The sequence below is a fragment of the Nicotiana attenuata genome, unplaced genomic scaffold (genome assembly GCF_001879085.1).
Source record: "Nicotiana attenuata strain UT unplaced genomic scaffold, NIATTr2, whole genome shotgun sequence".
In the NCBI taxonomy this organism is placed as follows: Eukaryota; Viridiplantae; Streptophyta; class Magnoliopsida; order Solanales; family Solanaceae; genus Nicotiana; species Nicotiana attenuata.
In genome coordinates, this window is record NW_017671931.1 from 125,020 (window position 1) to 138,904 (window position 13,885).

The window sequence follows — 13,885 nt, forward strand, 5'->3', positions numbered from 1 at the left end:
CTGGTAGGCCAAAGGTCGAAGCACTAACAACTTATGGGGTACTCAGACTTCTCCCAAGCTTGGTCCTTCGTGCGGGTACCTCACACTTAGTTCCAACCATTTGGTTTGACCTTGCTTCCTTCCAATACATTTGCTTTCCATGCTCCTAGAAAATAAAAAATTGACACTACAAAAATAATATAATTAAAAAAAATAAAAAAAATTAAAGAAAGCAATAAAGTTGGGTTGCCTCCCAACAAGCGCTTGATTTAACGTCGCGGCACGACGCGAATCTCTTTTTGCCTCCACCTCGAGCTTATGAATTGAACCCCCAATTTGGCATCCAGTTTTCCGCTATGCTCCAGGGGTGGAGGAACAAATCTAATTGGCCCAAGCAACCATTGTACTATTCTACACTTCTTGGCTTTTAGATGAGGTATGTAGTACTGTCTTTCTGGCAAGAAAAATTCCAGAATGTAGGCACCTTATTCCTCATTCCTTGACTTCTCAATCGACTCGGATGACTCTATTTCCATATCGTCATCCAAGCACAATGTAGAAAAATATTTGGAGTGAGGACCAATGCGCTCACACACATGAACTTCAGGACTTTCACAATCCTTAACATCAATGATACTAGAGTCAACAAAATTTGTATCCTCAATGTCCTTGGCTGACTCTAGTCTCACTTCTTCAACATTGACATCCTCAAATTGTAGTTGGCTAGGTTGTTGATGTTCTACTCTGACCTCCCCAATTAACACCTCAAATTCATGCTCTTCTTGGCTATTATCATCAATATTGGTTTGTTGAGCATTAAAATCTCCAACCACTTGACTCAATTGAGCCTCCAACTTGCGAATAGTTGCCTCTTGCCTTTCTATCTGTAATTGTTTTTCATTATTTTGTTTCAGAAGGCACTTTAACATATCCTTGATCTCTTTCAGGTATGCATCCCCAGGTTCTTTGTTCCTATTAATTTCACAAGAAAAGGTAGAACCATCATAGTAAGGGGTTGGGGGAAGATAAGAAATATAAGCACAACCATTAAAATGACCATTTTTACCACCACACACATCACACACATTGCACAAATAAGATTGAGTTGGTGCACATAACTCGCTCTCAGGAACGTTTTGAAAATTTTGCCACGGGTGGTTTCCTTCACAATATGTATGGAGATCAATAGTAGAATTATCTACATCTAAATTCCCATAATTCCAAGATGCCATGTTTCTCAAATCAATAGTTATAAAAAAATAAAAATAAAAAATACAAAAAACAAAGCAAAAGAAAACAAAATAAAAGTTCAAACTCGTAACCTAGCAATATATACAGCTACAGCTACACCGTTACTTCCCGGCAACGGCGCCAAAATTTGATCACGCCCAACTCTAGTCCTAAAAAGGATAAGCGGTTTAAAAATCCGGAGTCGAATCCCACAGAGAACTAAGGCTTAGCTGTATCTGTTTAATATCACTAAGAAGACAAGATGGAACAATTTTCTAAATTATAAAGATTGAGATTTATATTTCTAACTAATTAACTAGCAAATACTAGTAAACGATAAAATTATCAACTAACAAGACAAAGGGTTGGAGACTAAATTAAGGAGGTCTAGAGTTATGATTTTCCCAATTGTCGGAATCCTTCTAGCTATGTTCCCTACAATTTCGCCAATGTATTCTCTACTGATCGTGAGCACTTTAGGTGCCGTAATTCTCTCTCGAGCAACTACAACAATTTATTAGACATATTCTCGAACTACGCTAGTTGGATTTATCTAACCGCTCATTATGACCACGTCAAGGCTTTGTTATTTCTAAACCTACCTTTAAACCCGCTGTATTGATTTCTCACATACGTTAGGAGTGACATTGTTCAAAAACCACCTAAATATGTATCCTTTCTCAAGCAACACATAATAAGTAGGCACGGTCAATCGATGGCCATTCAATCAACAACAATAAACACGTAGTTGAACAAGTAGAGAAATCCAACGGCTCAATTATATAAAAACATAACAAGAATTTATCCTACAAAAGGTTCTATCAAAATCCTAGATAACAAATTAGCTATTCATAATCGTATGTAAAACTACAATACTAAAAGTCATAACCAACAATGAAAAATAGGAAGAGGAAGGAAAAACTCATAGAAGAATTCTCCGCCTTGCTCCTATTGTGTCTCTGCCTCCTTAGGTCGAATTTGTGTCAAAAATTGGTCTCCTCCGCCTCCTTAGGTCTAAATTATGTCAAAAGTGTGCCCCAACCCCAAAAATACCGTTTTTCCATGTATATATACCAAGTAGGGTCGGGCCCAAACAATTATACCTTCTCCTACGCGAAAAAGGACAATTTTTCACGTCTGGACTGCCGCGGCCGAGGTCAACCACGGTACGAACGCGGTACATTGCAAGGCTATTGTTTCAGTCCGCATCAGGTCTGCGATCGCGGTTTCGACCGAGTTTTTTACCCTGTTTCGTTTGGAATTTGGAAAAACGTAAAACATGAAAGTTGTATCCCTTTGAGTTAGCTTTCTAACCATATATTGTGGAGCCCAAATAGAGTTTTGAGAAAAAAGTTATGTGCATTTTACTAGAGAGTGCGTAATATGCCTACTCGATTCTTTGTTTTGTTGCTCTATCATCCGTTGATCCCCGAATACGATCCCGGATTAATTTCTTGGGCTTTTACTCAGACTTCAAAGCTCTAAATCACTTGAATTCATTCCATAACATCTATATAGCTCGAAGTCACTCCTACAAGGCATAAAACACACCGTTGGTGCAAAACACTAGCGATTAAAGCGCAAACTCAACTAAAGTGCAATAAATTAGAGTGTAATAATCGAATAAAATACGTAATTATAGCCTATCATCAGTGCATTATAGGCTAGCTTCTCAAGATGAGATACATAAGGACCACGACTGCCTGAAGCACCATAAGATGCTTGAAGCGCTGACTGAAATGGCCTGGGAGGATGGCCTCTACCAAAAGTACCCTGCCTTCAAATGAGGCACCAGCGAAACCACCGAAATGACGAGGACTCTTATTTGATACCTCCCCCTTTCTTGTCCGTGAACCATCTTGATCTGCCTAGCAACCTCTACGGCCCTCTAGAATGAAACATCATCATCGATCTCCTTGGCCATCTGTAGCCTAATACTGAAAGTAAGTCCATCAATGAATCTCCCCACTCTCTCCCTCTTAGTAGCGAGAATGATAACTGCATGGCGAGCTAGGTCCACAAATCGGGTCTCATACTGGGTAACAGTCATGCTACCCTACTGAAGGCGCTCAAATTGCCTGAGATATTCCTCTCTTAGAGTGAAAGGAATGAACTTCTTCTCTAGAAATAGCTATGAAAACTAATCCCAGGTAAGTAAAAGCGAACCTACTGGTCTGGTCAACATATAATCTCTCCACCATCACTTGGCAGAACCGGTCGTCTGAAACACTATAAAGTCGACCCCTTTGGTCTCAATAATACCCATGTTGCGCAACACCTCGTGGCAACGATCCAAGTAATCCTGTGGGTCCTCAAAAGGTGCACCATTGAAGTGAATAGGGAAGAGCGTTGTGAACTTTTCTAATCTCATCAATCCCTCAGTAGGCATCGCAGGCCTCTCCCCGATTTGTGCCGTAACAACTGACTGAACTACTCCAACTGGTTGAATTACTAGAGTCTGATGTATGGGAGCCATCTGCTCTGGAGTGTGAGTAGCGAGAGTCTATACTCTTCCCCTAGCTTGAGAGACGGGTGGTGCCACCGAAAATGCACCGGTCTGGGCCACTCTCTCCATAAGGTCCACCGAGCGGACTAGTGTGTCCTAAAGCATTGGAGTGGCTATAAATCCCTCTCGGACTTGAGCGGGTCCGACTTGTGCAGTCTGAGCTGGGATCTCCTCCTCGTGATCAATTTGAGCCTCCACTGTGGGTGCTGCTTCTCGAGCTTTAGGCTGAGCTCTGCCTCTACATCGGCCTCTGGCTCGACCTCAGCCTCAGCCTCAGCCTCTACCTCTGGTAGTGGCTGCAATAGGGGGTTCTGGCTCATGTCCGGATGTAGATGTTGTGCACATATCTGGCTGTAGATGTTGTGCGTGTTCTCACCATCTACAAGAGAACAAGAATAGAATGATTCAAACATCAAAGACAGAATGAAATCGCACGATAGGGGGTTCCAAGCTCTGCTTCAAAACATGATTTCTCTTTTATTTTATTTTCTTCCTTTATTCAGCGCTTCTTACAATCTTGCGTAATTGAGGACCGGGTGGATAAGGTTAGTTTCATCTTATATTTTTCTCACTTGAGTTTGAAGAACGCTTTCACTAGATTTGTGAAAAAATGTGGGGTACTTTTGTTCTTATCTCTTTTTTGTACTTGAGAGGTATCAAATCTTGAAAGCACATCATACATAATTTTGAGTATGATCATAAAAGTCTTTAAACTTGAGGGTATACACAGGCTTTGAGTGTTATATAGTTTGAGTGCGAGGAGTTGTTTCATTGAGAAATAAGTTATCCCGAAATTATAATCCAAAAATTAAATAATAAAGAAATTATTTAGTGAATATACTTTTGTTGGTAAATATTTGGTTCATTGGACTAGAATAAGTATACAATGTATAATATAAATGTGTGTTTAATTTACACTATATAAGTTTGGATAAAATTTATTTTCAATTTTAACCTTGACTTTTTAAAAGACTATAGGAGAACAACCTAAGAGAAGGACATCTTTGTAATTTTAATATATTATTCTGGTATTAATGATCTCGGAATTGTCATCCCGATCTTATATCCTGTTTGACCAAGAGTCTAAAGTCAACTTATTTTAAAAAGTAAAAGTGCTTCTTGAGTAAAACAGTTTTTGTTTGACTAAATCAAATTGAAAAACACTTTTGAGCAGCAATTTGTGTTTGGCTAAGCTTTTCAAAAAGTAGTTTTAAGTGTCAAATTACGAATAAGAACCTATTAGTGTGGGATAGAAAAAATACCCCAATTATAATATAACTAATCTGAAGACCGCTAATCCCGAATTCAAAAATTCAACCAAACGCGAGAAAGCATAATCTTGCATTTTATCCCAAAATTGTTATCCTTATTTCATCAACCAAATGACCCCTAAGGAAGTAACTAGTGAGGAATATGAGCAGTATTAATGCAAGATCAAAAATCTATAGCCTTCTTTTGTAAGAATCATAAAGATGCAACATTTGACAATTCTACTTATGATACAGAGTTATATGCTCTGGTGCGAGCTTTGACTAATTGGAACACTACTTATGGCCTAATGATGTGATGACCCAAAATCCATATAGTCGTGATGGCACCTAACCCAACCCGCTAGGTAAGTCAATTAACAGTTAACACAATTCAAATGAGATTAATAAGAAATCAAAAATGAATTAACTGAAATTTTATCCAATAACCCCAATGACCGGTAGTATAAGTCATGAGCCACCAGGACAAAGATTTACAAAGCTGGTGTGAAATAAATACTACATCTGTTTGAAATATGCATAAACAAATTTCAAATCTAAAGCTACCAGGAACTAGTGATTTTCGGAAAAACAGGTACATCTTCAATACCAGCTCTCTCATACACAACAGTATCAACTCCAAGATATGCACGTAAGGTGCAGAAGTGTAGTATGAATACAACCAACCCCCATGTACTCAATAAGTAACAAATCTAACCTCAGGTTGAAAGATGTGACGAGCTCGGAAGAAAGCCAGTGTTCAATGCCACTGATCAACAACAACATAGTATATAATGGTGACGGTGACATCAAATAACTCAAAAGATATCACTTTCAACTCACTCACAAATACGGGAAACTAGACATGCTTAACAAGTATAACAGTTAAAGCCCACATCTTTCACCGAAGTCACTAAAAATATGAGTTTATCAGATAACTGTGATTTTTCTAAACATTCAACATCAGACAAGACTTTTCATTTACCAGCTAGCATGAGGAAAATACATCTTTATACCTACATGTCAAGTCAATAACACCATCTTGCTAGCTAGCATGAGAAAAATACATCTCTATGTCTACATTTTAAATATACATGTCAAGTTAACAATATCATAGTGAAATCATCAAGCACACTAACTCTGAGCACATTCAAGGTGCCAGGCCCAAATACCCCTCACTATCACACACGCAATCACTCAATACTGTATGGGTGCCTGACATAAATGCCCCTCACCAAAGTAGGTATGTACCACTGTGCCTGCACTCACTGTTATATCAGACTCTGAAAGGGAGGATCCTGGCCCAAACACTAATCAATAGTTAATATTACATGTTGCGACGTGCACCCCGATCAAAATAAAAATTTGTTGCATCCAAATAACAATTCGTTGCGGCGTGCAACCCAATCCAAATAATAATCCATTACGAAGTGCAACCCGATCCAAATATCAATCTGTTGTGGCGTACAACCCGATCTGACATAACTCACAGCACGACTCTATGGCCCACATCAGTCTTCAATCCGCTCAAGTCTCCATATGCCAACATCTTACAGAACATAATCAAAGTATAAAACACGAAATATCACAATGTGCCACAAATTCAACTCAAACTCGAGTCACGTACAAGGACACCTATAATATGTGAGATAACATATAAAAAATGCACAGAGACAAAGATATAATATGCGGATATAACTATCATGACTGAACAATATTACTATGGCTAAGGCAAATAGCTCAATATAGTAAAACAACCCTATCATGTCTCAAACAATAAAGCTGATAGCCAAGACATGATTTCTAGCATGAAAAAAAACTCACATAGTCATACAAATAGAGAAAACATGATGTCAAAGAAGCATGATAGCAAACAAGGCATGTAATAGCTTAAGAACTACCCGGATCAAGAATACCCAGGTGCACGCACACGCACACGCGCCCGTCACCTAGCGTGTGCGTCACCCCCAACACATTTCAAATATCATAGTTGTCAAGGATAAATACCCTCAATTCCAAGTTTAGATATGCTACTTACCTCGAACAAGCCATATCAATACCGAGCAAGCCCAAAACAATACTCTAAAAATGCTATCCCGCGCGAATCGACCTTCGAATGGCTCAAAATTAGCCAAAGCAACTCAAAGTCATCAAATGATGCCATAGAAAACAAACACAAACGATAAAGGCCGAATCTTTAAGCACATACCCAAAGTCAATCAAAAAGTCAACCCGGGACCGCACCCCGAAACCTGACAAAACTTATAAATTCCGACAATCCATTCAATACGAGTCCAACCATAATAATTTAGTCCAATTCCAACTCCGAATCGATGTTCAAATCTCAAATATTCACTTTAATTTTTTTTTTTAGATAAAACCCCAATTTCTCTTTAGATTCACCACTAAATACAAAAATCAAAGTTGGAATCATGTAAAATAATCAAATCCGAGTAAAAAATACTTACCCCAATCCAAATCGTGAAAATTTCCTCCAAGATCGCCCATATCCAAGCTCTATAACTCAAAATGCGATAAAATAATCAAAACCTTCAAAATAGAGCACTTTATAATACTGCTCAATTAAACCCTTCACGGTCGAGGGATCATCTTCGCGATCGCGAAGCATAAAACGGATTTGCCTCGAAGACACCCTACACAAATGCGGCCGAAGGCTCACGATCATGATTCAGGTCTGCACTGACCCTCGCGAACGCGAAGACCTCACGTGAAGGTCAACCATCATGACCTGCCCAGCCTATCTCAACACTACGCAAACGAGTAGTCACAGACGCGAACACAAAGCTTAAAGCTCCAACCATCGCGAACGGGAACGCAAAGAAGACCAGCTCCCATAACATTATGCGATCACGGCTTTTTCTTCGCGATCGCGAGTGTCACGACCCTGAATCCCACCCTCAGGATCGTGATGGTGCCTAACATTTTACCTGCTAGGCAAGCCAACGTTAGCTAAGTTACTTAACCAGATTGAAAAATTCATAATCAAATCATTAACAATAATAAACTGTAATCATTTAAAAATAGACTAATAAAATACTAAATGACGAAGTCTAAACATATCCCAGGATTTGGAGTCACGAATACACGAGCATCTAGAGTATTACAGATAAAGTATGAACAAAATGCAATTGTTTCAAACTAAATAAACAGTAATACATAATGGAAAGGGGACTTTAGGCCTGCGGACGCCAAGCATCTATACCTCATGTCTCCTAAAGTAGCTGAATCCGAGCAGTCTCGCTACGCGCTGCTGGGACCCACACCGATATTTGCACAAAAAGTGCAAAACTGTAGTATGTGTATAACCTACCCCATGTACTCTGTAAGTGCGGAGCCTAACCTCGACGAAGTAGTAACGAGGCTATGTCAAGTCACTTACAAATAATCTGTGCGAAATAATAATAATAGAAAAATAGGAATAGAAATAAAGCAATAAACTCGTATAAACAGACCCGAAGGTCAATTACTAGAGAGCCTGAAATAACAAAGTCTCATATCACAATTCCAAGGATAACTCAACAACCACAAATAATTACAACATATCAAATTCGTTGTGGCGCGCAACCCGATCCTACCACATCATCATCTTTTCATATCATAATCTGTCCTTATTCCTTCATATTATTTTAATACCATTCAATTTCCATTGCGGAGTGCAACCCGATCCCCAAATAATTTCAAATCATCAACATAAATAATTCAACAATATTTACAAAATATCAACATAAAGAATGTGAATGTACATGACAGTAGAGAACCACAAAATAATCGGAGAATATCTAACATCTCAAAATCTCAAACCTTACCAATTCATCAGTACAGTACAATCAAACAACTCACATAAGTGAAACAACATTGCAGAGTGCTTCAAATAATATAAGAACAATAAAAGCATGTAAAACGTCTGACAATTAAAATATACATTTAAGGCAAGTAGAAACATGTAGCAAATAAGCAGAAATCATATGAAGAATGAACAAATTAAGACGAGTAGCAATTAAATAATAAGTAACAAATATAACATAGAAGTCAAATAAAAACATGTACTCCCTCCGTTCCAGTTTATATGAACTTATTTTCTTTTTGGTCCGTTCCAAAAAGAATGACCCCTTTCTAAATTTGGAAACAATTTAGCTTAAACTTACAATTCTACCTTTAGTGAGAAGCTTTTATAACCACACAAATACTCTAGACCACTTTTTAACTTGTTTAGGATTACAAATTCCAAAAGTTTTTATTTTTTCTTAAACTTCGTGTCCAGTAAAACTGGTTCGCATAAATTGGAACGGAGGGAGTAACAACTAGAGCATATAACAAAAGATATCATGAAATAAAAGAAAACATGGAAATAAATATCCAAATCCCGCATGCTAAATCCCATGACGGCGTACATACACGCGTCACCTCGCATATACTACATTTCCCCACGTAATTCACATAACAATTAATTCAACAACTCCTAATTCCCTCAAATCAAGGTTAGACACAACACTTACCGCACTCCGCGAATAAAGCAATCAATCAACCACGACCTTGTGTGTTTGAACAAGCCTCAAAACCAACCAAATCTAGCAAATTATCGATCAAACGATTCAAAACAAGCTGTGAAAACTACCCATTATTGAAAGAGGTTCAATTTTGATCATTTTTGAAAAAGTCAAACCCAGACCCGCTTGGTCAAAACCCGAGATTCAGACCAAAACCCGATTACACGTTCACCCCCGAGCTCCGTTATGTGATTGTTTCGAAATCCGACCTCAATTTGAGGTCTAAATCTCAATTTTACAAATCTTCAATTTCTACCCAAAACCCTAATTTCTACCATGGAAATCCTTAATTTGATGTTGAAATCTCATGAAAAGTAACAGGGAATTGAAAGAAAGTGGATTAGAGTTGCTTCCCAATGGTTTTGGAAAAAATAAATTCTTGAAAAATCGCCTCTAGAATGTTTAAGATTGAGAAATGGTGTAAAATGAGCTAAGTCCTATTTTTTCCTCTTTTACCCAGTTGTAGATGTCACAATTGCGATGTCTTGTTCGCAATTGCGAACACGGCAAATTCAAAGCACATGTCGCAAATGCGAACTGTGCATCAGAAGCCCAGATGTCGCAAATGCGACATTTATCTCGCAAATGCGATCATCTCCCACCCCCTGCTTCACACATGCGTGAAAAGCTTCGCAAATGGGAAGCTGATTCAAGTCACCAGTGATCTCAAATGTGACCCATATCTTCGTAAAAGCGACTATGGCAGTTCGCAAAAGCAAACCCATTCCTCGCAAATGCGAGGTCACCGATCATAGCCCTGCTCGCAAATTCGAACTTTTGTTCACAAAAGTGAGGCTCGCAATTGCGAGATCTGCATCGGACACCAGAAGTTAACTCCACATCAACAGTCCTTACACTATCTAAACTCATCTGAAACGCGTTCGAAACTCACTTGAGACCCATCGGGCTCCAAACAAAACATGCACACATGTGTAATAACATCATACAAACTCAATTGCAAGTTCAAAATACTAAAATAACATCTAAACTACAAATCGAACATCAAAACGAATGAAATTTCAAAGGGAAACTAAAGAACAACTAGAATCACAATTGAGCATCCGAATCATATCAAACTACTCCGAATTGCACCAAATTTTGCAGACAAGTTTCACATAGAAAAATGGACCTATACCAAGTCCAAAAATCAAAATCCGAACCCGATAGCCATGAAGTTAACCTACAGTCAAACCTAAAAAATTTCCAAACTTTCAAATTACTAGCTTTCGGCAAAATAAGTCAAATCAATCTGGGGACCTCCGAATTCAATTTCTAGCATATGCCTAGTAAATAATCACAATACCGACCTACCGGAATCGTCAAAATACCGATCCAGGATTGTTTACACAAAATGTTGACTGTAGTTAACACAAGTTGTTTTTAAAGCCAAAAATCATAATTCTTCAAAATTTTACGTAAATATTTTATGGAAAAAGATACGGACTGTGCACACAAATCGAGAAACATCAAATGAAGCTAAAAGAGGTCTCGAAACATGAAGATAAGGGCTAGTACTCAAAAATAACCTAACGGGTCACAACAAAGAACACCCGAAAACTCAAAACTAGCAGAGACCAGCAATACCAACAAGAGACAAAAAGGTTTGAAACCACTCTGAAACTCGCCTGAGCCCCTCGAGACCCCGTCCGAACATACCGATAAATTCCAAAATATGACATGGACCTACTCGAGGCCTCAAAGTTAAAGTTAAGAAGAAGTTTGATATGGCATTAAAAAAACCTATATAGATAGTCTATGCAGTATTTCACAAGTAAATGCAAAAGTTACTTAATATTTATCATTTCAAACAATAGATACTAACTTTAAATTGTGATAATTCGAAGAAAATTGAAATGTACGAGATAGTAATACTTGAAGATGCACTACACAAAAATATTATGGCTCTACATAATGTATTTGTGTTAGTTGATTTGGAAGGCATACTTGTCATACTACATAAAATAACAATAATGAACTTACCACACCAAAAGAATATAATCTACATGTAAATTGACATAAAGGTATGCTCTATTACAATATTGAATTTTACATGATACTAAAAACTTATGTATTAACCAAGTGTGGCATCACGTAAGGTAACAATAGGGCAATAAAATTTGTGGCATGTAGAACTACGACAAACAATTTTATGTATCATTCTCATAAATAACACATTAACTTTTACACTATATTACATTCAATCATTAACAAGTACACGAGTGAACAAACATCTTAAAAGCTAATGAGATCTGTGAAAAAAATATACACATTTGCTTTATGCTTGCAATTTGAAAGACTACAAATATGTTCTTGGTATGTGTTCATCCTCAATGGCATTTGAACCAATATTTCGATGGTCAAATTTGGTCGGATTTTTGTGATTCTTGATTCTACGGATTCCTCAGTTAGTCTACTATCAAATCATACAAAAAAACTGGAGTTTTATGCAAAGATTTTCCCTAAAATGAGTAAACACCACAAAACACTCCAAGAAAATCATTGAAATGACACCTTGTTGTTCCACACGAATTATCTCACAGGTTTCTCATCCAAAAATTTAAAATAAATACTCTAAAGAAAGGTTACGAAATTCCCTACAAGTAGAAAAAAATTTCACTCAAATCCATTAAGTATATCTCAAGTTATGCCCAGATTAATTGAGCATAGAAGCACACCTCCACCAACTTGAAAATGCATCCCATTCTGAATCCCAATCCATGTCCTAATCTCCTACAGGTCAAAGCCGTTGATAAAATTACATCCGACGGCTTAAATTTAAAATTTCCGCAAGGCATGAATCCGCGTCAAAAGGCTATCAACCAATCAGATTTCAGCTTTCGGATATGAAGTCCTTTTACTCTTACTATATAAATCTTCTCATTTTCATCATAGACTCACATCAAAGAGAGTAATCCCAGTAGATTCTACACACAAGCAGATCCATTTCTTCATTTCTCCCCTTTCATTCTTCGCTAAACCCTAACCCTAGTTCTCTCCATTCCCATTTCTCTGCTTCGAAAATGGCCTCCACTGAAGAACCAGTTGTTGCAAACGAGGTTGCAGTTGAACCCGCCGCTCCTGAACCGGTCATGGAGGAGGAGAATAACCCTCCAGCCAAGCCTGAAACTTCCAAGAAAGAGCCTAAGGCTAAAAAACCCGCTGCCCCCAGGAAGAAGACCGCTTCCGCTCATCCTCCTTACTTTGAGGTAATTGATAATGGAGCTTCTCATTTATTTTCATTTTTCAGTTTTGTTAATGTATGTTTTTGGTTTGGTTGAATTATGCTTTGAAGTTAACTTTTTTGTTGTTGTTGTTGCAGATGATTAGCGATGCGATTGTGACATTGAAGGAGAGAACTGGATCAAGCCAGTACGCTATAACTAAGTTCATTGAGGATAAGCAGAAGAATCTTCCACCGAATTTCAAAAAGCTGTTGCTGAATCAATTGAAGAAGTTTGTTGCTTCTGGTAAGCTGGTGAAAGTCAAGAGCTCCTACAAGCTTCCATCGGCTCGTTCTGCTGCTGCGGCTTCTAAGCCGGCCGCCGCTGCTGCTCCGGCGAAGAAGAAGACTGCTGTAGCTGCTAAGTCAAAGGCAGCCAAGGCCAAGCCCTCTGCAAAGCCCAAAGCTGCTGCGAAGCCCAAGGCGAAGCCCGCTGCAAAGGCGAAGCCCGCTGCAAAGGCGAAGCCCGCTGCAAAGGCAAAGCCCGCTGCAAAGGCGAAGCCCGCTGCAAAGACGAAACCCGCTGCAAAGGCGAAGCCCGCTGCTAAGGCAAAACCCGCTGCCAAGCCTAAGCCTGCTGCCAAGGCTAAGCCCGCTGCTAAGCCCAAGCCCAAAGCGACTGTTGCTGCTAAGCCTAAAGCTACTCCTGTGAAGGCAAAGGCGGCGCCTAAGCCAAAGGCTAAGGAGACGAAGCCAGTTAAGGTTGCGAGGACAGCTACCAGGACGACTCCAAGTCGGAAAGCAGCACCTAAGGCGACGCCAGCCAAAAAGGAGCCAGCGAAGAAGACACCTGCTAGAAGCGTGAAGTCGCCAGCGAAGGCCTCCACGAGGAGAGGGGGAAGGAAGTGAGAGAGCAGGAATGGAGGATTTGTTTGTGTAGGGGTAGTCCTGTAAATTTCCTGAATCTTGGTGGGTAATTTGGGTATTTTGCCCTTTGGGAAGCTATAGACAATCGGGTTTTAATTTTTTCTTCTTTTTTTTTTTGGTTCTTCGTCTACAATGTTAGATTTCTTTTTTCTTTTTAATTCCCTGTAGGCATTTGAAACAACAGTTCTACTGTACTGATATGTCATTTGTAGTTATGAGATGGTTGGAGTTTATGCCTTATGCTTATAAATTATTGTTCTCGTTCTTA

General features: G+C 38.8%; 1 protein-coding gene across 1 annotated transcript; it reads left to right on the forward strand.

Annotated features, from left to right (window-relative positions):
* Positions 1-12,406: 12,406 nt before the first annotated feature.
* Positions 12,407-13,885, forward strand: LOC109210925 (histone H1-like). The gene is made up of 2 exons (XM_019374410.1): positions 12,407-12,736; positions 12,850-13,885. Exons 1-2 carry the CDS (start codon positions 12,551-12,553, stop codon positions 13,597-13,599), a joined length of 936 nt encoding a protein of 311 aa, XP_019229955.1. The 5' UTR covers positions 12,407-12,550; the 3' UTR covers positions 13,600-13,885.